A 27,056-nucleotide genomic window follows, 5' to 3' on the forward strand; every position below is an offset into this window, starting at 1 on the left:
AAACTTGTTTGAAAAGAAGTAGGAACAATACTAAAATAACCCATGAGCACAATTCAGGAGAAGGAAAACCAAAGTGAACTGCACAACTAATGAAAAAAAAATTAATGGATTTTAAATCCTTTCAGTTAGAGCAAAGGTGTTATCAGCATCAATGAAAGAGGCCTCTAGTGCTTCTTCTGAGCAACTGAAGTGTTAGTCTGGCAATATGCCTTGAAATCACTTATAGGGAGATTCACAGTATTTCTTAAAACAAGTCTGAGGTGTAATGTTCAGGCTGAAAAATAATGTGGAATACTGGAGATGACCTCTCTTTATCATCTTGCTGTTCCTGTCTCACCTGAGATGAACAACAGTTGACTGGGAAATGCTGTACACAAGAATGCTATCTATGTGTTGTATCTCACACGAGGCACAAATGTAATTTTAATCGATTACATCTCAGGTAACTACGACGTAGATTATGTACAACTCCCATAATAAGTGATCTATAAATGACCTTATTTTTCAAAGTTTGAAAGAATTTCCTTGTTCTTGACTGGACAAGTGTACTTACAAAAATGAAGCCAATTCTAATTAACCTGACTTCCAGTGAAGTTTTACGTATTTTACAATGAGTAGTAGCTCACTATGTGCAAATATATGATTTTTCATTTTTATGAGAAAAAAAGAGGAATCTGTAATTTGGAATGGAATTTTGGTATCAGTACATTTATGAACTTTGCTAACTTACGGGACTCTTTTGAGTCTCATGCCTGCCAGTGATCAGTAGCTAGGTGTGCTCATCTCTGTCATAGATCTAGATCTAACCCTTTTCTTCATCTAGTGCTTATACACCACTTTGACAGCTTGTTCCCAACTGACATCCCTAACTGTGAATAAATTACATTTATAGATGCCATTTGGAACTGGAAATGTGTGGAGAGTCTTTAAAGTGAATAAGAATCTGTTTCCACACGTGGTGGGATACACAACAGCTCGTTATAAGGGTATGAAGAATGGATCCATGCATAGGAGACAGCACATGTATTATTAAAAAATGACTGATTCTGCACCTTGGCTTCTACTGAAGGAAACAGAAAGACTCTTCTGAGACTCTCTCAGAACTTTGCAGATTCCTTCTATTAGGAAACTACCAGCAGAAGCAGAACATATATAACACATTCAAGCTTCTAGCATGACCTACTATTGAAGTTATCTATGTAAGATCTTGTTTTCAGTAGTTTTTAACTTCACCAGAATTTCACTGATTACAATACCATTTTCCATGCTGTATCTCTCTGGAATATACTCAGCTTTATTGGAATATTTTGGTTGAAACTGTTCAGTGGTTTCCATCAGTAAGGCTAGGGAAAACTACATGGTTTGCCAATATTTAATTCTAGTGACCATCTTTTTGAGAAATGCTGGTGCCATCATGACTTGGAACAAAGGCTATGAAACTTGGCCTCTATGTCAAGGATGTGCCTCTCGCCATCCTTGCAAAACCTGGTGCCAAATTTGGCTGTGTCATAAATCTCAAAACCAGCACATGCTCATTAAGGATTTTTACTAGTGTATAATTATTGCACTTTTGGAAGGTTTTGTTTTCAACGAGGACACTTCAGGACAGCTCCAGGGGGTTCAGTGGGACATCATGACATCTCAAGCTTTTGACTGAGTGCAGAAAGCATGTTACTCTATAAAAGGTTTATACCATGTCTGAAGAGGAACCTACCGGACTCAGTTACAGAGATGAAAACAGCTGTACACACTGGAGAAAACTGGATTAAAAGAAGAGATTAAGATATCCCCTTGCTGGATTGAAGAACAATGGGAAGTGGGAGTGTGTGGAGAGTTGGGGTAATTGACACTGACTGAGAAATAAGAATATGAGCTATGGAGGGAAGAAGCAGCAAAAATGACCAGTAAGGCATGTGAGACTGCGATCAGACAAAACTTTTACTGAGGTGGAGACTGTCACAGAAGGCCTGAAGCTGAAAACACTGGAGACTGTGAAGCTGGTGAGAGGCGCGTCTGGAGCCCAGTGAGAGGGTAGACTTCAAAGATTATAGTGCAAGCTAGATTCAGTAGAGAGAGGAGACAGGACTGGAGGAGAGGTAGGAACACAGGTTTGAGAGGAAGGAATTGTATTTGTGTGTTGGAAGACAAATGGAAATCTTAGAAATCTACTGTCAACGTATCCTCCTTTCATCTAGTTTAATCAGCTACTTATGACAGCCATCCCCTACAGACAGGTATTCTGCTAGCTCAGGTTGAAGAAATCTGTATGACTGATCCGTAGATTTAGCCCTGCTGATACCCAGCATGTATACAAATATAACGCCAATTGAAAATATTCAATATTTTAAAATATACTTTTCTTTTCTTACGGAAGAAAGCTGCACATGTACAAGGGGATAATGGAATACTTGACTTCCATATTTTGCAGCTAAAGTCAATCACAACAAAATCTGTTCTAAAACCAAAGTCACAAACAAATTAAAAACCAAAATACTTAACACCAGAAGGAGCATGTGAGTTGGGAAATGAAGCCTGTGGCAACAAGAGCCATTGGTCACTGGAAGATGGTCCAAGTACATAAAAAAATGCTGTATAAATATACAACTTAAGCTCATAAAAATAATTTATTCCTCATTAATTGAACCTGTTGTAGCTGCAAACCCCATCACTGCCTAGTGCAGTTGGTTCTTCTCTCTATACATACTGTTAGCCTTCACACCAACTTTCACCTTCTTTGGAGAGGTGGCCTATATCTGCAACCTGTACTTGTCTTCTCTGCTGTGTACTAGCAGTAACAAAATGACTTACTACATTGCATATAGTAAATCAGGAGTATAAAACTTCCTCAAAAAGACACCAATACTGTTAACTGTTTATAAAGACAAAGAAAATAGAAGAACAGTATCAAACTAGCATGTTTATGCAGGTCTTCTGTTTTTACCCAAGTGTTAATGCTATATTGTGGGTTTTTCCCTAAACCAGATAACTCTAAGGACATTGATGAGTTTAAAAAGGCAGCATTCACTGCTACTGAGGGTCTCCTTCTTGCAGCTGTTGCTGTGATGGGCATTTAATGAAATTTTCTCCCTCTTTCCTCTGAAAACTGAACACCTACAGTTTAACATTTAAAACTCATCTTCTGTTCAAATACCTCACAACAACAAAAATACATGTGCATTGACATAATTCTATTTCTTGTAACAAAATCATTAAATTCATGCAGCAACAACTGAACTGCTCCATACACAGTATATAGTTAAAACTGCACAACTGAAGCCAAAATATGCACAGCTAAAAGGAATGTTACAGGGGGGCCTCTCTTAGTGAACAAAGCAGGCTCAGTTTGGCTCTTTTTCCCTAGCGCTACCACATCCGCACATCGTTAGTTGGAAAATTCCAGATATATGCTGTAATTTTTTGTGCTTTTTTTTCCCAGTACACTTGAGGCTTTAGTGTCCAGATGCCATTTTCCCCCCCTTATCTGTCCCTGCTAGTTTGGGTCTTTGCCAGTTGTGGTCAACAATTAATACAGCAAAAGAAAAATACAGTACACTCCCTGGCAACTGGCAGAGGCTCACAGGAAATACCAAATAAAAACTTTATTATGTATTGTTTAACTATTTTGTTTGCCTGTGGGCCACCCTGTTGTTGGTGTAATTTAGAAAAGCATGCTCCATCTGGATGATCTGTGCGCAGGCTCATTGTTCCCAGAATCTGTCACGCACAATCACTGCTTCAGCCTGTGGCCCTCTGCAGAAAGAAGCAAAGGCATGGCAGCCCTCCAGCCTGCATTCCTTTTCATTAGACAACTTGTGACCAAATGTTAGAATAGAAGAGTAACCTTTTAATATTCATGTAATTAATTTACTTTCCCCTTTAATTATAAACCTTCACATGAAAAGAAGAAAATAAAGACTTCCCTTCATGATTCTCCTCCCTCCCCCATCCTTTCTATCTGCTTTTTGGGACATGGAAGGTGCTGGGAGTTTCATTATACATAGGTACCAGTACCTCTGTCTGTTGGGAAATTTGCATGGTCTTAACATGTTTGCAGGCTTTTACTTTATGTATTAATTGCCCTGGAACGTGGAATAGATTCTGAATTATAACAAAGTGAGAGAAATTAAATTCTTTGCTCTATACGCCCTTGCAGCATCTGCTTCCTTGTCTTAATCAGTGGGGTAATCCATTGAACACAAAGCCATTCTTCTATATTTGAAAACACAATAGACATCTAATTGAAGTTCCCTTTCACAGTAAGGTCAGCGTATGACTCAAAATACTGCATCAGCTGGGATTTTGGCTGTGCAGGTTTAGGTGTATAGGCAGCACTTTGTCAATTCTGCTTTCCTGGAAAATGGTGCCATTTTTTCTCATAGGTTAGACCAATCTTGAACTGGTTACCATGATGCAAAAGTTTGCTCCCCACAACTCAAAAAGTGCCTTTGACTACAAGGGAAAGTATGTGATGCTGTGAGGTCCCACCATATGAGTTAATCTCAGCGCACCAAACCAGGGCTCTGATTTCCATGTGGGTAGTTCACCTCTTCACTGCTGCAGCCCATTCAAAGGAATCCAACTGTAGTAGGTTGTAATTCAAGTAAATGAAGCTAAGGTAGAAATTCTTGTCTTTGAGGCAGCATTTAAGTTCTTATTGCCTGATTTTGATTGCAGTTTCAACAGGTGATGAGGACATTAAGGACTCACAGCCACCTGGCATATCAAAGGATGGGGGCCCAAATGCTGTCAAGTATCTTATATAAGATGCAATGGTTTCTATGGCAACCAAGGCAATGTTACTGAACTTCACTAATTTTTCTTTTATTAAATAGGTGTACTGCCATGTTAAGTCTGCAAGCGATCAGCATAGATGTTAGTGGTTTTGATTAGTTCATGCACCAACCCATCTTAGGAATGGAGTGTAGCACAACAGAGTTTTTGTTGTGGTAACTTAAGCACAGAGATAATGTAATAAGTCAGGATGTTTTTGATGAGGGCAAGACTTAAAACGTCTTTTACTTAGTTTTAAATAGCACTTAATTGAGTTGGAACGATTCTTCCTGTGAAGTACCTTTAGCAGGGAATATAACAAAAAAGATAACATTTATCATATTAATTGCAAATTTGGGGTATAATATTTCACATATTCACTGTGAAAGAATTTCAGCTATGTGGGAAATTAAACTGCTTTCATATAAAAAAGTAGCATCTTCTGTCCAGAAGGCAAAGCAGCAACTGGAAATAAAAGTGAATTCAAACACTCCTTGGCCTAAAGCAACAAGAAATTAAAAAAACTCAACCAAATAAAATGCAACAAAAAAAATCCTTGTCATTGTATTTAGTATGGCCTAATTTCCCCTGTCAAGGCAATGACTGTCCTGGTCTTTTTATGCTTCTTCACTTTCTTTTTGCTCTCCTTTCTCCTAACTTCCTCCATGTACTTTACAGACTGCTAGGGTTGTGCCTCAAATACCAATTTTTGTGAGAAAGATGATATTAGAACTGTGCTAAGTAGAATTCAAAGAAAGAGATAGGATGGACTATATTATAGTCAGAACCCTACAATTTAAAAAAAAATTGCAGTATACTTATGACAAATCATTAAAGATGTAACAGAGGTCAAGCTCCTCCTACGATTTCAAAATTCTTGTCCATTTTCATTTCCTGACCATATAAGCTTGAATACTAATGTAGAAACTCAGTAATTAAATTTACATGAATTTTAATGACATTCCTCAGAGGATAGAACCCCCAGAATGAGAAGCAATATGTGTAACTACACCCGCATGCTTATAAATATCAAAAGAGAGTAATACACTCACATAAGGAAATCTTCTTTCCTCTGAAGAACAGGAGATAATGTTAAAATCCTTGATTAAAATAATTATGTTGACTAATTGGAAGAATTAGTGTATTAACTAGGAATTTATCGTAATGGATAAATTTAATGCTTGGCTGTAAATACATAATATGACCAAATGTCTTCAAAAAAGGCTATGAAAGAAAACTAGATCTTGATTCAAATTTGTACAGCTATAACACAATGATGTTCTGTTTCTCAAAGGAATCGTTTCTGCTGAGAGAATTACAACAGCAAAAGCTTAAGTGTAAACAAGTTCTTTCATGATGTCAGAACAGAAATCCATAGTTTCTCTGAATGATCTTAGCCTGACAGGACAGCCCTGCAACTTCCTGTTCCACTGACCAAATATGGAATCCTTCACAGTGTAAAAAATGTCCCAATGCCATATGTATACATATACATGACATATAATGGGACATTTCCTGAAAATTGTGGAAGTATGCAGGAAGAGTTCTGTTGAGCTCCTCACTTGGACAAGGTGCTTATACAGATCTATTAATTCTTGGAAATACCCACAGGACCTTTCAGTACTGAAATGAATGTTCAATTAGGATTAAAGGGCTTCTCCATTTTAGCAAGTGCCTTACCAAGAATTACTGTGATGTTTGTGCTCACACCTCTGAATGGGTTCCAGGGCCTAAAGGACATGTAGGAAATCCTCAGAAGAAAATGTCAGATCCAACAGATATGATTGTCTGTTCAGTACTCATGCTGTCTTTTCAGACTTATGGGCTTAATTGTAGCTGTCTATGGCGTTGTTCATGTTAATCATAGAATCACGGAATATACTGAGTTGGAAGGGTCATTGAGTCCAACTCCTGGCTCTGCACAGGACACTCCAAAAATCACACCATGTGGCTGAAAGTGTCGTCCAAACCCTTCTTCAACTCTGTCAGGCTTGGTGCTATGACCACTTCCCTGGGGAGCCTGTTCCAGTGCCCAGTCATCCTCTGGGTGAAAAACTTTTTCCTAATATCTAACCTAAACCTCTCCTGACTCTGCTTCATGCCATTTCCTCAGGTTCTGTCACTGGTCACATGAGTGAAGAAATCAGTACCTGCCCCTCTGCCTCCCCTCATGAGGATGCTGAAGACTGCAGTGAGGTCCTCCCTCAGTCTCTCAGTCTCCTCCAGGCTGAACAAACCAAGTGACCTCAGCTGCTCCTTATAACGCTTCCCCTCCAGGCTTCACCATCCTCTTGGCCCTCAGAGCGCCTATTTCAATGCATATGAAATACAAAATACATGGTTCTTTCCCTCCACCTTTAGCTGCTCTTCACGATAAACCATAAAATGCCTTCTATTTTTTCATACTAGTTATCTGTGTACTGTAGCCTACTATCACTGTTTGTGATGTTACTGAAAGCACAGAGGAAAAGAAAAGCTTTGACTTTTTATATGACATAAAACGCTTCAGGAATTGTGCATATTTTTGATTTTCTGTACCTATGATATGTGAAGATGTTAACAGTCCTCTTATTAGAAACATTTTTTTTTCATTTCTTGGCATGAAAAATGCTAAGAAAAAATTACTAGTGAAGTACCCAGCAGAAAGAGTGACATAACACATAAAGTGAAACATATTACTCAATATAAAGAAGAATTAGCGTCCACTTATCATGAATATTTTTCTTTCTAGTCAGTCTAATACCTCCCTCAATTCAGAATGAATCTAAGAGTTTTGGAAGGATTTATGCATTTTACTTGCTAATACTGTGAGGGTCAGATTACACTTGCAATGCATCAGCTGCAGGAAAAGTAAGTTCTGCATAAGCATAGCAATTCCACTCTCAGACAACCTGGTCTTTGCACACTATGCTGAACACTAATGATGCAGAGAAGGGTAAATAACAGCTCCTTATTCTCTTCTTAAGAACAAAATTCCTTTAAAAAGGTGAGGGCTGGAGCTATCAGAAAGATCTGCATGACAAATATTACTGAGAATAGAAGGGAAACGAGAACATGTAAACATAAAGTAAAAAAAAATAAAATCAAAGTTGGGGGAAAAAAGTATCATTGCTTATAAATTCTAAGAAGAGCCGTAGTTTTTGTCCTTACTTTTCTGTGAGTTAGTGATAATACCCAAGGACTACAAAACGGGATGAATATACACATATATTCAGCAGTGTATGACTTCCATTTTCAGAACCTTATGGTTCGATACTGAAGCACTGCAGAAGTTGATCTGTCACATGTGACTATACACAGAAAATGCACAGAGCCTCCTCACAATAGGGTGGGAACTCCAGCCCCTCGAGGGCCCCAAAAAATCTCAGCAGGGTAAACATATAGCTGATGTTGTAAACACTAAGTAGAGCGAGACAGAATTCAGGAAACTCAGGCTAAGTTCAGAAGATGTTTACATTAACTATAAAAACTGAAAACAGTGTTTACATTACGAGAGGCTTTCTTCTTTCCTAGTTTAATACAGATTCTTTATTCAAACTTGTTAAAACCTAATGTATACACTTTCTAATTTTTAATCTGAATTAATCTCAATGTTTGATGATGCAAACATTTTTGTTCTTAAATTTCCTTGTTTTATCTAATGTTGCTTTTTAACAGTTGCATCTATTACTGTCTATATCAAATTTCATTTTCTAACATGGAAATGATACTATTTTGGTAGTTCTGCTGATAACTGAAGATATGAATACATTTTTATGCAGCAATAATTGTTGCGTTAGTTGATCTTAAGTGGCTACTACAGTTTTTAAATGATGCACTCAAAAGTATTATTCATCAATGCCTTTTAATGCTATTTCACATTCCTGAACTGTCAAAACATTTTTCATTCTCTTTTGCATTAAAACATGGATCACTCATGAGGTCTTGAGAGTTTTAATAAATTGATTTGAAACTGTTAACACTAGAGGAAAAAAAACAACAAGGTGGTATTCTACAAAGTACCTGTGAGAATTCTGTGGCCAAAGCCCATGAGCTGGATAGGCACTTACATCAATACCACTTCCCAAGGTCATTGCTGTTCTTTGCATACTCTTCTCCTCCAGAGCAGCTTGAATATCTGTTCACAGAAAGTGCTTGTATTTTTCAAATAGAATATGAAAACCTGGAATGACATCTTGGCCACAATGAAGTTAAAGGGATGTTTTCCATCAGCTGCATCAAAGGTAGGATTTCATAGCACGGAGATTCAATAATACTGTGCCAGTTCACCATCAGCGAAATTTGTAGCTATAATCAAAGTGGCATAATTTTCTTGCTCCCCATTTCCTCATTTGTATCACAGGGTCCTTGCCAGTCAAATGACTATGTCTGGAGATACTACGACTTAGTTCGTAGTATAAATCCAGTTTTACTACAAACTCATGGTTTTTACATTTTCAGATATTGATAGTAATACAAATGGCCTTGATTTCTGTTGAAAATTATTCACTTATCCCATAAATTATTTGATTTCATCTGGCTACACTGTATGCCACTGTCTGCTTTTAATGTCCTCTGAAATTTCGGTTCAAACCATGTTTAAAGCTCATAGCCAACTTCCCACAAACCAGGTAAGTTCATAGTGGAATAACAGGGTCTTTTTATCTCCTCTGTTCCATCTACATAACTTTTTCTCTGGCAAATCTAGCTGCATTTTTCATAAACTGATTTTTTTTCACAGACTGGTGAAAACTAGCTTTCTGGAACTAGGTTATGCACCGACTTTGGTCCATTTAACAAGGTCAGACTGTTTATTCTTGACCAAATTCTTTCCCACTGTAAAAAGGTACTTTTAAATGCCACATTCCAAAACAGTGCCAGTAAGTCAATGAAGCATATTTTCCCACAAGAACTGATACCGTGCACAGGCCCCTTCCTATTTAATTCTTCGTGTTTAAATTACATAAGGTGCAAGATATCTTTAGTGTCACAAATCACTTAAATCTATCCATAGATTACTGGCACTGAATCTACACAGTGCCAGCTGTGCCTTTATTAACTTAAATAGTTCCATTCATTTCAAAGCAATACTGTCTGAGCAGCATCAGACAGCATGAAAGAAACTAAAAGACGTTTCAGTACAAAATTTAAATATAAAATAAAAATACGACCTACTGCAATAGCCACAAGAAAATGTAAACCAGTAAGCATTTCTAATTTTTAAGCTATGTTTCTAAGTTTCTGGTTTTCGTTTTATAAGAATGTAAATATGTAAACAAAATTAAGGAAAATACCATCACATGAAGAAGATACATGTCTATCTCTGATCTCTCTGTTTAGATGTTATATTGAGTATGTTTTGAGATGTTTTTTCTTAATGTAACAAGGCACCTAGATCAACTGAGGATACTAAATTGCATACCAAGATTTTAGAAATTTCCAGTAATCCTCTTCTGCATTTTAAGAATGACTTGATTAGTTCTGACCTTGCCAGTGCAATACAAAGCCAAACTTATAAGAATCACACGAAAAAATGTACATCCAAATAAAGCAGGGTTAAAAAGCATCAGCTACATATTTTTTCTGAGATGTACTGCCATTGAAATTACAGTACCAATGGTGGAAGTATATTCGTTGAAGTGATCGATAATATATTTGCAAGGTAGCCAAAACTGCCCTGCCTCTAACTAAGATAAGAAATATATATTATTCTAAAAGAATATTAGAAGAAATTTACTCAAATACTCACACTGGAAGTGTTTAAAGTACAGAAAGCATTTAGGTACAGGAAAGTCTGTTTGATTATACTTTGATTTCAATAAAACACTTGAAATATACACCACTCCCTCAGATTAAAAAAAATAATCAAAAGTTCTCCTAATATGTTTTTTCACAGGAATTTCAACAGGACTCTATGCACTCTAACATGAAATCCATGCCACTCTCCTTTCTTGCACTTCAAGAACTCAGTCACACTGCTCAACAGAAAGCATTTAAAAAAACCACCAAAACAACTGCATTTCCATGAATGGTTTTTACATTTTGTGAAAAAAACCTACTTAATTTCCACATTTTGTAGTCTACCCTGTTAAACAGCTATAATTTTCATTCACCATCACTGAAGAAGTGCCAGGCTTTATGCCAGAGTGAACCAAATACCTACTTTGACTGTTCCGTCAAGCCACTCAGTAGAAGTGGTGCTAACACCAACTAGCACTTACTTGTATGTATCTCAATGTTATTGATATTCCAAGCAGATAAAAAATTTTATGTAATTATTCTCAGAAAACTATTGCCATGAGTGGTATTACAAGGTGTTCGTACCACCGTAGAAAGCCTCAACTGATTTATGGTACTCCGAAAGATATTACACCTTGGCAGCTCCTGAGAGATTTCATTTTCAAGCTTGTACTTTTCTTTTAGGGGTATTAAGATTCTCACAGACTTAGGCCTTGCATGTTCTTCTGCCCAAGATGTTCCTGCTATGTATATAACAATTATACATAGACAAAACTTTCCATGTTTTTCAAAGACACAACATCCTCAGGCTGTATTACTTAACAGTATCTTCTGCCTGAAAATTTAATCAAAATAGGGGACTCATTAATTTTTTAAAGGCTGGGTGAGGAAGGGCAAGAAGATATGAAATGACGATGGAAATCATGTATTTCTTTGTTTTGTTTCATAAAAAAGGTGTAGAAAATCCTGGGTTTTTTAACAAATCAAAGAGAAGGATATAGTTTTCATCTAGGACTTATTCCAAGTACTCCACTCAGAAGCTCTCAGCTTTCTCAACACTTTGCTGTATATGTTCCTATTGATGTCTGTATGAGACTTGTGTGTCTGCATTTGTGCACTGCTTCCCATTGCTTCTCTCACTCTCTAAGATATCTTATCAAACACCACTGGCTCTTCTGCATTTCCATTCATATTTCAGTCAGACCTGCTCACCCACATAGCTTAGATTCCTAAGTGGCCTTGCATATGTCATGTATTTTGGGTGATGGTTCATATTATTTCAGCTATATATTCCAGAAAAGTGCTTATTTGCTTTTACAGATTTATCCAAAACATACCACTGCTTTTATACTTCAGTTAGACGTCATTTCATAGGAAGCTGTCTCAGCTCTGCCCATATCTTGATGGAATCCTTGATAATGCAGTTCTTTATGACTCACCAAGAGCTCAAATGGTAATGGTACCAGGATTGACTTGGGCTGGATTCATCTCAGCTGACTTCAGATCTGAGTACCATGTAGATGTTCACATCTGAACTTGTCACCCTGGACAGCCAGTGGAAAGAAGTTCTTCTGTAGTCTGAAACAGCTGACCTATGTTAACTGTCTTCTTAAGTCACTCTAGTGATTACACTGATTAGGAGAATACTTTGATTACCAGTAGACTACTTACTCAGTGGACTAGCTTAGAGTTAGATGTTTACACTTTGTCAGATAAACCCCACTTACACTATTTCTATGTCAGGAGATACTGATGTGGCCTTCCAAGTCCCTTTACAGTTTTTCCTCCTTTGTGATTTTCCTTTCAACTATTTCTCAGATATCTCCAAGAGACAGCTTTTGCTTTTAAATAATAATAGGTTGTCTGGGACATACCCTGATAGTTTTATCCTAACTAGGAATGTATCACTATTACAGTTTTTTCAACTTCCTTTTGGCAGCATGCATACATATTTGATAGGTGTTCAATGGGGATTGGTTGGACAATGCTGAGTTTGCTACGGGATCCATTTCTTGACTTCCTATTGACCACTCCATTTATTCAGGTCAGCATTGCACAGTAATACACTCTGAATTCCTCAGTATTGACTTTTATCCCCTAATCTCTCCGGGACAGTATCAACTCCCCCTTTTTAAAAGCTTTTGCATGTGTTATAAGCCATTGAGCCTTTTTAACTTATGAGAGGTTATTACCAACTTTTCCTCAGAAAGAGATGAGCTCTTTGGGCAGTTTCTGCATCAACCCAGTGGTCCAAACTGCTGACTCCTGTAAGGAGAACCATGGTCCCTGCAGATCCATGCAGTGTGCATGATATAAATGTAGATCATTAGCTCATACTCCGCCAAAATGAATGCTGAGACACACCACAGGTTTAATGACTTCTGTATGGTATCATAATGAAAGTTAGATGGTGATTCCAATTCCTTTTGTGATGTTTTACAAAGGTACTCAGCTAAACTCCTGTTTTGTTTGAAAAGCTTCAAAATTGCACATTCCTGACATAAATTTCCTCTTATGCCTGGGATGCCACAACTAATGAAGAATTAATTAGACAGTAGTTCTGTTACTGTCAGGCCTCTTGGTTCTTTGCTTTGTGGTATCTTCAGTGACCTCAAAAAATTGCCTACCCCTAACACAGCATTGATTGACAGGCTTCTCCATCAGCAGCCATGTGCCTCACTGCTGCTCTCAGTGATACTGTAGCCAGTTGGATCTATCTTTATCCTGGGAAGAAATTTCTTTGCTGTACAACCATGACATAGCCTGCACTTGTTTTCCATTTTCTCTGTGCCCTCCACTGAATAAAATTCTTCCTCTAGGTTAAAAAAGGGATTTCCCAGTCTCAAAATGTGCAACAGTTCAACAAGCACAGCTGAATCTTTCTTTAACTGATACCTGTAGTTATCACCTGCTGTTTCTCCACACTCCTTGCTGATTCTGTATCTCATCTTTAACTTCCAGACTAATACCATCTGCTATCATCATTTTGTTACTCAAAGATGATATTAAATTCCACATGCCAAACAACTTTTCATCTCACATATCACAATGCTTTTGTCTGGAAGCTTTTAACTGAACAGGGGATCATTCCAGCTGCCTCAGTGGATAAGCCATAAACATCCGTCCTTCTGTAAACTACATGAAAGGAGAAAATAAAACTTTTGAGGATATATGTTTCTTTGCCAACATATTCCTCATGGTTCCACTTAGGGTTGCAGTTGCAATCAGAACTTGACCAAGGCACATAATCTGTCCTATCCTCAAACTTTCCCTCATACAGTGAAGATAATTTAAAGATTTAAGCACCTCTAAATGTCTGGATTTTGCTGAGTGGTATAAGTTCCTTCCATACTACTGTGATCATCATCCAAATTTGTGGTGTTTCTGTGTCAATAGTGCCATGGAATTGTAAGCTCCAGGATTTGTATCCAGTACAAGTGAAAACAGTTTTGAAAGTGTTTTGAAAAGGGATACGCAAAGAGAGAAGAACTCCTAAAAACTATTTCCAACACTGAAAATTAAAAAGTCTTACTCTTTTGTTAATTTATGCAGCTTTTCAGCTCAAATAATTTTGCAATGTTGGTCAATGCATAAATAAACATCTCTGATGTTCTGTTCAAGTGAGTGGTTGTAGAGTTGACAGCTCTGTAGAGCTGCAAGTTTCTTGTCTTCAGCAGAAACTCCCCTAGTCACAGACTGTGTGTGCAAGGTAAAAGACTTATTTTGGAAGCAACTCACTGTCCACTAGACATTCTTCCTCCTGTTCTGCAGAACACAACATCTGTATTTTCAGATCATTTGTTCTAGGAATAATGCTGTTAAAAATGTTTCTTCCAAAACCAGGTCATTTACCTTAAGCATAGCAGAAGAATCGGTGGAGAACAGGAGAAAGAAATATCATGGACTGTCTTTTCCACTAGCTACTGAGCTTGTCCCAGCCAAAGACCCCTTGCTCTGAATTGCTTCTAAAGTTTTTTTGGAGGTTAGCGTACTTCTCCCTCCATCCTTTGGACCTCCTTGACATTATCTACATAGTTAAGGTGAAAAGCAAGTACTACAGCACTAAGGGTACTATTATTCACTGTAATACACAATAATTGTTTTAGGATAAAACTATTAATTTTGGATGACAATACCCATACAAAATATGGTGCTGTTGTTTTGGAATCATAGCTAAGGATAAAGCCCAAGAACTAGCTGAAGGCACATCTCTGTCTCTACATATTTCTTCAAAACTTATTTCTTTTTTCCTGCTGGTGAACAATGAACGAGCTGTTTACATGGCAGGTTTCCATGGTAACAATCTTGCATGGGGCCCACATGGTACAACTTATATCTTTGTTAAATCAAAAAATATCTCCTGCTTCCTAAGTAGAAAGTCTCTACTCTCGTTATTCCTCCATTAAATCCACAACATGACCTCAAAACACAATCAGTAGGAACTTGCATGTGGTTGTTTTACCTCTGTTTTTGCATCAGTTTTCTCCTGTTTCTGTGCTTCCTAGATTAATTGCTCATGTTTTGTAATGCTAGTTTACTTTGAGTTTTTTTCTTCTTATCATCTGTTCTTTGTCACTCAGGCTCAGCAAATGATGAAAACTCTGATTCTGTTTCAAATCAATCTGAACTTTAAATGCAAAAAATGTACCGAGTCTTCAAATAATATGCAGTCATTCCATTTTTTTATTTTTTTTTCATCTTTACTGGAAAGCTACTACAAGATGCCGATGTCGTTACGATAGTTGCCCCAGAGAGCAGAACAACTTGCTGACTGCAAACCAATTCTCCACAAATCAGCTCTTCTATGCTGATCACAAGTTAAAGGGTGTTTCACAGACTATCTGTAGAACAACTTTGCCTTGCATTCATTGCAGAAATAGCAAAATCCAGTGCAATGGTTAATTTATCTGCTCCTTTAGCTGTTCTAATTCACACTCACATTCTACAGACTCCATTTTCAAGTTCAGTTTTCCCAGTTTCGCAGTGGACAACTTCTATGTGCATTTTAGAACAATCGTTTTATTTTCCAATCTTCTCCTTCATTTTTTAGCATGTCTCATTCAGTAACTAACTGATGGTAAGATTTGCATATTTCATAGAATCATACATTTTACTAGACCAATTTTGACTACTACTACTCATCTGACAGACCTAAATAAAAACTCAAGGCCCTGCCTGTACCTCCAAGGTTTGACTTTCAGTCAGGAGCAATTTATTGAACTATACTGGGAGTTTTTAATATATACTAGTATGTCCTGTCTGTTTTTGTAGTCTCGAAAAGCATTCTGCAGTTATCTTCCATGGCACTTATATTTATCTGAATTATTTCTTAATCTTGGCACTTAAGTGAATTTTTCCTGTTTTATAAACCATAGTATTTTTTCTACTTACAAACAAATACAATTTTTGAGATCAGAATCTCTTTTTCCATTGTCTTTTAAACAGAACTGTTCCCCTAGAGTTTCAGACAAGCAAATTCTGCTGTAGCTGTATCATCTCAGAGATCTTACAGATCCCCAGAGTGTTTTGGCTTCTTTGCTTTACCTTGATTGCAAAACCCAGTCACCATCAGGCTCTGTGGTATCTGTGTGTTATAAGAATGCAAGTGTCCCTGGGTGTCTCTATCTTCTTCCTCTCTGTAGCTCTTAGTACCCAGTTCACTCAGAATGATGGCTGTTCCTGACATATATATCATGGCCTAATAGGAGGTCTGAACAGCTGTGGCTCAGTATAAATTCTGAAACTCTGTCAGAGCCAGGCTACCTAGAAAGGCTACCAGAAGTCCTCCTTTCTGCTGCTTTTCCTCACCATACCTGTAGAGTACAAAGTAGTCAGCTTCCCTGGGATTTTCTATTATTTGAGCTGCGAAAATATAAGTCTGCAGGATGCACAAAGTAAAAAAATCATAAACATCAACAGTCTCCTGGCAGGTTCATTTTTATGTCCAGGTGTTTACTTCCACAGTAGTCTATGTTTCTGCTTACTTGCACATGCTGATTCTTCTGCTCAAGTCCTTGTTGAAGATTATTTTTGTTAGCTACTTCCAAGTTTATCCAAGCTTTTCTGGCATCCCCTGTTTCATGGAAGGCCTTCTGTCCAGGTTTTCAGAAGTCAGGTTGCTTGTCGTTCACTGATGACTTGCCAGGTTCATCCCATTTCCAGATGGGGGAACATTGCAATCAGACTTCTCACTCCATCTGGACTTTTTCAACTTGCTGTACCAACAAGGATGCAATTTTTGCTTTCAGATTATTTTTCATTCCTACTTGTGAAACCTTTAAGTTGTTTTTTTTCTTCTTTAGTGAAGGGTCTCTCTCTTTTCTATTTCATTTTAATTCTTTGTGTTTTCATGCTAGCCTTTATTTTAACTGTAGCCTCCTTTGGTTTATGAGACCATCTCCATTATTTGCTCTGTCTCAATAAAGTCAAGTAGCTCAGGATTTCTTTCTTTGGCAAATGAATTTTGCTCTGACATTTATGCCAATCCATCTGAACTTCTGAAAGCTGTTTCCATTAAGAGTGGAGCTCGTGATGTCCATTTCTGACAAAGTTGTCTATCTTGAAGGGGGCAAATACAGAGATATGGAACTGGAATGGACTACTCAGCCACCAAGATTTGACAACTGCATCACAGAAATTCATCAAGCTCCCTCTCAAAATCATTTATATTTCTTGCCTGCACTGGTCCTACTGTAGGCTGCTTCAGAATCTCACTATTTTGTTTTCTAACTTCCTGTCAAAAGTTATTTAAGTTATTTAAAGTTCTGTAAGTTAGTTTAACTAGCTCTCATGCCATCATTGTTCTAATGTGTTCTCCCTCTCAGGGTCCTTGATCATGTTTTTAGATATGAATTGTATCTACTGTTACGATTAATTTTGTTAAATTAAGTCAGATTCTTCTTGCCTCACAGAAAAGAGTGTCCCCTGTTCCCTAATCATTAGACAGAAATGGCTGTTCTTGTTCAAAATCATCTCTCAACCACACAGAAAGTAAACTAGTATTCTGATGAACTAATTTGTGTTGTGACACCAGTATTTTATTATTTCTTAGAAAATATCCTACCTATAACAGTCTAAAATTCCATTTGCTCTTTTCGTTCATCTAAATGGTGACTCCTAGGCTGCATGAGATCTCTGCAGATTGTTACCAAGTTATTTGTAATATATTGAGGAATTTATCTTGTAGCTCAATAATCCTTTTAGTGTAACTTATCTTCCTCCTCTCCAAATGTTGAAGATGGGAAGTCTAGAGAAATCTAGTGGAATTCTCTGGTGTCCTATAATTTACTGCAATCTGGAAAATCTAGGGCTATTACACTTTCACTATTTATCAAATGATATATCTTACCACATTTTGCAAGGATGAACGTATACAGAAATATGTAACTGACTTCTTTAATGCAACCAGAAGGCCGTGGTCATCTACTACCCATCAGCATATAATAACAAAGAATAGGATGGAGTTAAATTAAGAGTGGGAAATTGAAGGCTAGACATCAAGGAAACTCTCTGAGAAAGTTTATATAGAGGTTTTGGAACAGGTTCCCATGGGAAGTGATGGAATCCATATTTCTTGGCACATTTGAAATTAATAGAGGCAAAACATTAGAAATAACACAATAGAACAATCTTGCTAGTTTCACAAAAGGACTGGATGACTTCTCAGCTCTTCTCATTTTGACCTCAAGAATTCCATACCACCAATACTGAGCAAGTACTAAATACTGTTAGGCTAAGACAACTTTCCTGGGGTGTACCTTACAAGAGAGTTCTCAATTAGAAATATCTTCTACACCAGGACTTTGGCCAGCGCACAGAGGAAATTTATGGTTACTTCCCTGCCACAGCAAAAATGTGTCAGTGACTCATTTTTATTACACATTAAGCCCTAAGAGCATTTCTGTCAGCACTGTACAGACACCTGTCTTCACTCTGGAATAGCAGGAGCTCCAAGGAGAGTATGCTGTTTTGTCTGCTCCTCTTCCTTTGGCTGTCTCACATTCAAGTACCAAACAGGCCCATGCCTGTTTACTCAGTGTGCTCTGATAAGAGCATAACCTGAGGCTGCATTTTAGTGTTTCAGGATGGTTTGAAATTATGTGGGAACAGTTTTGTAAATACACAGGGAGAGACCTTGTCAAACAATCAAATTGTTTTTACAATCCAACCCACTCAATTATCACTGGGAGTAGATGTAAAAACAGACCCACTTAAATCAACAGAAAAATAGTACAAAGATGTAAATCACTGGGTGGGGGAAATGCACCACATATTTTTACATCTGAAAACAGAAGATAGAAGTACAGTCACACAAAAGTGGGATGCTCTTTTATAATCTAGAGAAAATACGTAGTAGTAATTCTCTGCCTTCCCTTTCCCCTTCTACAACATCTGCCCCCGTTTTTTAAAGCAGATTAAACACAGTCTGTTCCTTACAAATTCAGTTCTATATCCTGCAGTCTGTTCACCAGATATTTGTTTGAAAACCATAATGCAATACTATACCATTACTAGCAATGTATACTGTATCTTATTACATGAAAGAGAAAGAGAAGAGGTCATTTTATCTTCACATCAACATGTGAAGGCCTATTTGCACTGAGTACATTTTTCTTGCATCAACAGAACTGTGCTATTGCAAACTACCACCAAATTTCACCCTAAAGTGAAAAGGGTAAGATCCTCTTATCAAAAAGATAAGAGCATAATATTAAGTAATATTATCAGCTATCAGATTTAAAACAAAATATAGAGCTTTTCTCACAGTGCCAAAGTTAACTGCAGCCCAAAGTAGAAATGGTTCAGAAAGTAAGTAGATTACTTTATGGAAGATAGGTACTTGAGTAATTATTACAGAAGATGATCCAGACACAAGCTCCAGCACTGGAAATTGCTACATTTCTGAAAGCTGATTGCTGAAAACTCTTTCTTACTCTCCTTCATAAGCATCCTCTGTTGAATATTATCCTTTTATAAAGCACATAGTCAAACTTTGGCCCAACTCAGCAAAAACTTCCTTTGTTCTGATATGAACTGTGCTCAAAGCTGTGCCTCTTTTCCTCTTTTTTTTCCACCAGCACAAGGTAAATTTATTCTGCAAGGCTGCACTTGTGCAGCTGCAGGGCTGCAAAACATGCTCAGTTCAGTATGTACAAACTCTGTCTTCACATACCATATATTCTAACGTTTGCAACTCTGGAAAGGAGTTTTTGGTCACAGAAAATAGTCTCATATGGAGCCAATTTGCTTGTTTACTGTGAAATAATTTACTTTCTTTGAAAGATTAAAAGATAGGCTTTTTATGGTTCATGATAAACCTGGGCCTGAATCAGAGCAGAGGGTTGCATTCCCTGCATTCCTCACAGGTCTCAAGGGTGAGTCGTGGCATCAGCTGCAGAGAACAGCACAGAGCCCTGAACCCAGGCCCTGGCACGGAGTTGCTAAAAAATACTTCAAACATTGATACAGATGCCCTTAAAAGTTTTGTTACAGTCAGATACAGAAATAGCCTTAAATGAACCAGTAGCTGGTTCATTTAACATCTTCAAAACAGTGTAAGTCAGCATGAGCTGTGAGGTTTTGAAAAACATTTCCGCCTTTGAGTTAGTTATTTGGGTCCTTAATTGAACACTTCAGATGTGGTTTCATAACTGACTCCAACAAATCTAAGACTGTGGTGTCTAGGGAGTGGATGACCCCATCTTTCTGCTCACTCTCCTCTGTGTGTGCTTTATTCACGCGGCTGTGCAGTGATTTGCATTCACTAATCCACCCGAAAACTAACAACTACCTTTACAGGGCTCATTTTCAATCTGATTGCAAGGGAGCAACCATTGCTGCCAATGCGAGGGAAGTGATGGGAGTGCGTAGTCAAAAGCAGGACCATCCTTTCAGCAACAGTAGAAGTGTTACATCTACATATGCCAACTGTGAAACAGCACCCATAGATTATCTCTAGGATGTGTCTCTAAAAATAACAACCTTGCCATAAATCCTCTGTCTCTTTATGAGAGCAGCTAGTACTGCTCTTCCAGACAAGCCTTAAAGACTTTAAAGTTTCTTACGATGGCCAACAAAAATTAATAATTGGTTTTGAAAATGATCTTATAAGATCATAATGCAGATGAATATAAGAAACTTCTAATTTGCTATTTCTGTCCACATGTATTTCCATATTGCCCTTTGACTGATATTGTGACATAGAACAACCTGTTTTGTCATTATTTTCATATAATTCTGAGCCCTCTTAGGGAACATATGAACTGAGTGACAGCATCATAAATATATATAAAAATGTTTTTAGCCAGCTGCAGACTTTACTGTCAATGTGCCAGTAATGATTTGAGTTCCTAAGATGACTCCAGAGATAAATGACTCACTTTATGTGATGGAAATAACTTTCCTATGGGGTGTTGGGAGGATGCAATAAAGATCCCTCCAGATGTTAAAATATCAGAAAAAGTAATTTTTTTCACAAAGTCAAATACATGGACTTGTTATGCAGAACTGTGTATTAGGAGGGAAGACAGATTTTCCTTCAATAAGCCAAAAATTTTAATCATACTGCATTCCTAAATAGCCTCAAACTCGCAGCAGCAGCATTGACAAGCTCAAAACCACATATTTTGATCCACTGGATGTCTGTCTGTGACTCATTTTCCTTTTCAGGGACATTTGGGTGGACTGGAAAAATGCACCATAATGAAAGAATTGGAGATGAGGGCCTAAATCTCATGTGATGTGCCTCCTCACAACAGCAAAGGCTCAGTGCATACCAAAACAATGTCACTTCCACCTATCAGAGGGAGGAAGAGTTATGCTCTTATCAAATCATGCATGAAACAAAATCAAGTATCACCATACCGATATCATTAGGACACTCTTTAACATAGCCCATATTTTCACTTAGTTTAATCAGCGGCAGGAGGTTGCTTAATTTCCAGAGGTCTCCTCCTATGTTTGATGATAACGGTGAACTTTAAATAGATTGCCAAATCAGGTCCATTTAGGGATAGTCAATGTATCTCAGGTTAAAGCTGCTCTGCAAGACACTCCTGGTTTGCTGGAACATATCCAACATAAGAATGGGCTCTGCAGGGTGTATATGACATGCAAATAAACAGGTGGATTTTGGGAAGCACAGGAAGCGGCGACCACAAAAAAGGGAAAAAAGGAGACAAAACCAAAGCAAAGCAAAAGAAGTTCTTTACGTTGGCTCTCATCAATCATATTGGCTCAGAAAAGAGTTAACATTTACATTATTTACTAACAGGTGGCATTTATTAGAAAACTACAATCAAACAGTGGGCAAAAAACAGGGAAGTACTCATTCCTCTTTGAAAGAGGCTTTTTCTATCTTCTTTTGTTGATGTTTTTGTTGCTGTAACTAATTTATATATTTATATTTACAAAGTAAGCCAGTTAGCAAAAATTATTTTATGCTCCCTTGCTACTATAACAACAAAATGAAATCCAAGTTCCTGCATGATGTGACATGTAAACCATTTGCACTGAAGTGACTGCCAGAAATGGATGGAAAGTTTTTATCCTGAAGAAACATTGAAATAAAATGCTAGCATAATATAAAATTATTTACTGATAGCAACTGCAGCATTTTTTGTGTCTTCTCTTTTTAAAAATCTATTTAGCCAGGTCTAGTATTCAACAATTTAGAGCATCAGCAGAGAAAGTGATGCATTTTCCCATCTAATGCTGGGTAAATCTGAAAACAAGTGCGTTTTTTTAAAAAGGAAGACATAAATCAATTTTGTTGGAATTTCATGAGTTGCACCTAAGTTACACCTAAGGTAAATCACATATCTTTTCAAAGACAGTACTGTGTGTTACAAATGCTTAACATTTTGCTAGTTTCACTCAAGATCCTGATGCTGGCCAGGTTTTAAAAGCTGGACAGCTTCAGCTCCACCTAGATGGTGTGATCACAATTGTGTGTACTTATCTCACTTAACATTCTTGTCTGCAATGATTCAGCTTCATTTCCTTTCTTTAAGGCAGTTAGAAGTCAATAGAAATAGATAAATGGATTACTTCTTTTTCATAATACAACTTCAGATTTTCCAGACACCCACTTGCTCCTTTGCTCAGAGAAAGGCAGAATGAAGTGCCTATTTTTCTGCACCAGGAAAAAAGTGACAGTTCATTAGCTTTTGCTATCAAGCTCTAAAATTACAGTCACATCAATCCACCTCCTCTGTCCTACGGAGCTTCTCTGTTACCACAAAGCCTATTCAAAATTTCCCCAAGGGCCAAGACCAACACTTGAAAAATAGTCTAACTTTGTATGAAACCAAAAGCATGCCTTATTACCCACCATCTGAGATACCCCCGCCCGACCTCATTCTTTCTAGTTGCTGTTATTTCAGACCCATATCAGTTCTCAGTCCGAACACAGCTGGGAGCAGTGATCTCCACCCTGCCCCCCCCAAGCCTGCGTAACATTTGTTTGAATCTTTTATTCATTCACTGATAGAAATATCAAGAGGTTTCTTTAAATGACAGCAATATGCCTGGACAACCAGTCTGCCAGAAGGATTCTTTAGCATTGTGTAAATAACTGGCTGTTAGAGAGAGATTGCTTTGAAGTTACCATTTGCAGCACCCAGAGCACTTGGGCTGGATCAGTTTTTACTGGATTACTTTCATGGCAAGCTCTTTTTTCCCATCTGAAGAGTTTCTTTGTGAGCAATGAATGAGGATGCATCTTGGGAACGATCTGATACTTCAAAAGATGATTCTTGTAGTCTATCTTGCAGTAAGCTTCTCTTCTGAAGGAAACGCTGCAGAGCCCTTTTATCAATCACAATTATAGCACATGCAATGGGCCTTTTATCACTAGGCTGTCTGCACTATCACTTTTCAATATACTCCGAAGCAAATCCTTGCAAGATAGGATTTTATTAGCTTTTATAATGTCTTTTATAATGCTATGTTTTTTTTCTGCAAACAGTTCAAAACAAAACTGGTCTCGCTGTAGTCAATGAAAGTTTACTCACTTCCTGGTGAATAACTACAGTATAAAGTATTTTAGGAATGGTAAAATCAAGAATGTCTTCAAGTTTAAAAACCAGAAATTTTTTTTTTTAGTTTTGTTTTCTGTACTGAGTTTCATCGGAGGGGGAAAAAAAACGAAGAATTTGCACAGCCAAACAGCTAGACAAAAGTAAAAGTTAAAATCCAAAAAGAAAAATTGATGTCTAATACACATTTAGTACAAGTTTCTGACCATCAGTCTGTAGAAGCAACGAAGACTGACATTTAAAACCATACCACATTTATCACATTCTAAGCAACACTCCCCTGTAAGTTTCTATACACCCAGACAAAAGTTTATTTTGAAGGTGCTAAACACTAAATGTGTTAAAAGCAATAAATTTTTAACTTAAAAAAGCCATGGCCAATGGTTTTTAATACTTGATTATCCTTTGTCACTGAATGATTCAATTATTTTAATATTCTTTAGCATAGCTGCAATGACACCGGAATGCTTATGTGAACACAGTACAAACTTTCATGTAGATAATCCTTTAGTCTGAACAACTCCTGTTCACAGCAATGCCAAGGGTACTAGCTAATGGGTTTTAAAACATTTCTAGCATGCAAGTATTGGATACTTGAGCACATGTACATCCTTTAGAAAGTAATTCTGGCAATGTTCTCTTACAAGCAGGTCTTTTGCCATGGTAGATGCACTCTATTTCTTTTGACCTTCCTTCCTATTAAGGTTACATGATCATGGGCAAACTCCTGCACAGTTCTGTAGATATTTTTTCCTTATTATATGAAGAACTTTTCAAAAACATCCTGCCAGAAAACTTACAATATTCTGCAATTTTAGCTTAAATAATTTTATGGATCAATTGAAGCTGCTACTGGTAACTGGGAAATAAAAATTTATGGCAATTCAGAGAGAACCTTTCTCTCATTTTCTTCAAAGCTCTGTTTAGAGGTACTACATGATCAGTCTTCACTGATCTCAGCAAACAGATTCCTCCAGCTTTGAATTAGACTAAATCCTACAGGCAATGAAAAAATCTAGTCCCAAAACACAGGTTTACATATGCTTTATATGACAAGGACACTTTCCTATGCTTAGCAAAATGATCATACAATTTTCTGTTGCTTCCTGCCTTCATTCACACTGAAGCCAGGTGTCCGTAGTTGCATCACATAACAATGGGAAGACCCCTGCAGTAACTAATAAAAAGAATAAATTGCTTTTTATCAACATGAGGCAGGCTCACTTCTATAATAAGATGTAAAATGCAAAGAGCATCCTTTCAGTTTCTTTTCTTAGCAGTTCTCCATTTTCTGTTGTTATCATAAGTGATACTGTCATGGCAGTTGTGATATTCAGAATAGAAAATGGAAGCAAAAAAAAATCATGAGCAGGTAACAAACCTAAATGATACCAAACACGCACACAGCATGGCTGCTCTTCAACATGCTTCAGAGATGCCGTCCCAACCTAACAGCAGCTGACTGGGGGGCCGGGCCAGCAAATATGGAAATGGGGTCAAAAAGAGAGAAGCTAGCAGGGCATCTCCAGCACTAATGCAGGAGAGAGCTCGACCTTCTGTGAGTGAGCTCATGTCTGAGCCAAGGACAACCAGGAGAGCCACTGGGAGAGTGGCAATAGTGGCAGGGGTCCTAGTGATGCTGGGGGTGCTCTTGAACAGCTAGCTTGGGAAATAGCTGTGATTTTGGCTGCCAGGTCCACTTGAGCTTCCTCCAGCACAGCCCTATTTGGAATCATTCAGTAACATATGGAAGGAAGGACTGAATCCATATTCACAGAGGTGGAAAATCAGAGCATGACAGTGCGGCATTTTCTCAAGTACCTGTGGGGTTTTTTTGGGCAAGATACCTCAGGATCAGAAATTTCAACCCTACCTGTCTGACTTAATGTACAGAAGAAGTCAGTATCAATACAGAAGCTTGACTGATGGAGTTTCAGAAAACTAGCACATACCTATCCTTCACTAATCAGTCATGATTTAATTTAGAGCCAGTAATCAGTAATCGATTACTTGTACAACGTAACCACAACTTCAATCCTGGCTGGAAAGTAATTTTTTTCAGAGACACAAGTAACTTCAGTTGTAGAGATGGTTCACTCTGCTAGGTTAAAAGAAAAAAAAAGCCTTGAGAACTTACCACTGAGGTAAGAGCCATTTGAAAACTGTAGATTCTTGCAAGGCCGAAGTCAGCTAACTTTATCTGCCCATTGCTGGTTACAAGGATATTTTGAGGTTTCAGGTCCCGATGCACCACACGATGTGAATGCAGAAAATCCAGTCCCCGAAACAGCTGAAGCATCATATCCTACATATAAAGAAGAAATTAATATGCAATTATCAAGAGGAAGTGCCAGGCAGAGAAGCAAACTCCTTGTCATAATCTGCAAAACTAATTTACTAAATATCAACCTAAATATGTGCACAGGAGATAAAACCAACTAATAATATAAAATGGACAGGATGTTGTTACAACCTGTTGAACAGGTATCCTTAGTGTATTGTTTCTAGTTGAACTGAAGCTGATTGACAAAAGTATTAAGATTAGTCAATATACTTAAAAGAAATAGCAAAAGTATGTCTGTAAATCCCAGGATAGCTTTAGAAGAATGCTGTTCAAGTAAAAAAAATACATAGTAACTTTTTTATTAACTTTAAACCACACACCACTTTCCATCTCACTAGTTTATGCTTTGTCCTGCCCCAGTGAAGTGAAATTTTATCACTCATTTCAACAGGCACAAAGATCTGTTTCAATCAGAAAAACCGTTTAAATGACAAACTTCCCAGGATTTAATGTTATAGAGGGAAGGAAGAAGTTCACTTGGCAAAAGCTATTGTACAGAATTTACTGAATAGTACAGAAACTATCTTTAGATGAAAGTTTAGCACTAAATTAGTGTAATAATAATAACTAACAGTTCTCATTTTTCTTTCTGTTTTGTTATAGTGATACAATCTTCCATGACATTTCCACAGCTGAAGAAACTATTTGATCTATACTCATGTTTTCACATTAATCTTAGTAATGTGAAAAGAATGAACCAACAGACTCAAAACCAAATACTAGAAATCCCCTGAATTCCAAATTAGAATTATAATGTCAACTCGAGAATTATATTTGCAAAACAGGCAGTTACAAGAAGATGCTGCAACAAGAAAGAAACAAACCAGACAAAGTTTATTTTCTGTATGCACTTGACTTGAGCTCATGAAACTTCAGTTCTGTGTTTGCTGGTGACATATGCCCTTTCCATAAGCCATGCAGCAGGGTGTCTGCCAATCCTGTTATTAGCAACCAGTATGATCTTGGAGAGGGCGTGGCATGAAAGATGAGAAAAGGGAAGAAGGATAAATTGAAGTTGGTTCCTTTTGTTCTTCTCTATGGACTTGGGCATGTTTCAAGTAAATATTCAAGGCACTATTAAAAGGAATTATATCTGAAAATGCGTTTAAAAATAGCTCAAAACATTCAAATTGATAATATTGCTTTAGTTGGATTCATTTTTAAGGGACACTTTACAGACACTGCTA

The 27,056-nt window shown here is 37.4% G+C and overlaps 1 protein-coding gene across 2 annotated transcripts in view; it reads right to left on the reverse strand.

The window, feature by feature from the left end:
- The window catches only part of CDK6 (cyclin dependent kinase 6), a 134,754-nt gene that overhangs the window by 50,589 nt on the left and 57,109 nt on the right, over positions 1–27,056 (reverse strand). For both annotated transcript variants that reach the window (XM_017817732.1, XM_017817733.1), the window contains exon 4: positions 25,663–25,830. In XM_017817732.1, coding sequence (XP_017673221.1) covers positions 25,663–25,830 — 168 coding nt within the window. The remainder of the gene's footprint in view (positions 1–25,662; positions 25,831–27,056) is intronic.

This window comes from Lepidothrix coronata, unplaced genomic scaffold (assembly GCF_001604755.1).
Source record: "Lepidothrix coronata isolate B3197 unplaced genomic scaffold, Lepidothrix_coronata-1.0 Scaffold62, whole genome shotgun sequence".
In the NCBI taxonomy this organism is placed as follows: Eukaryota; Metazoa; Chordata; class Aves; order Passeriformes; family Pipridae; genus Lepidothrix; species Lepidothrix coronata.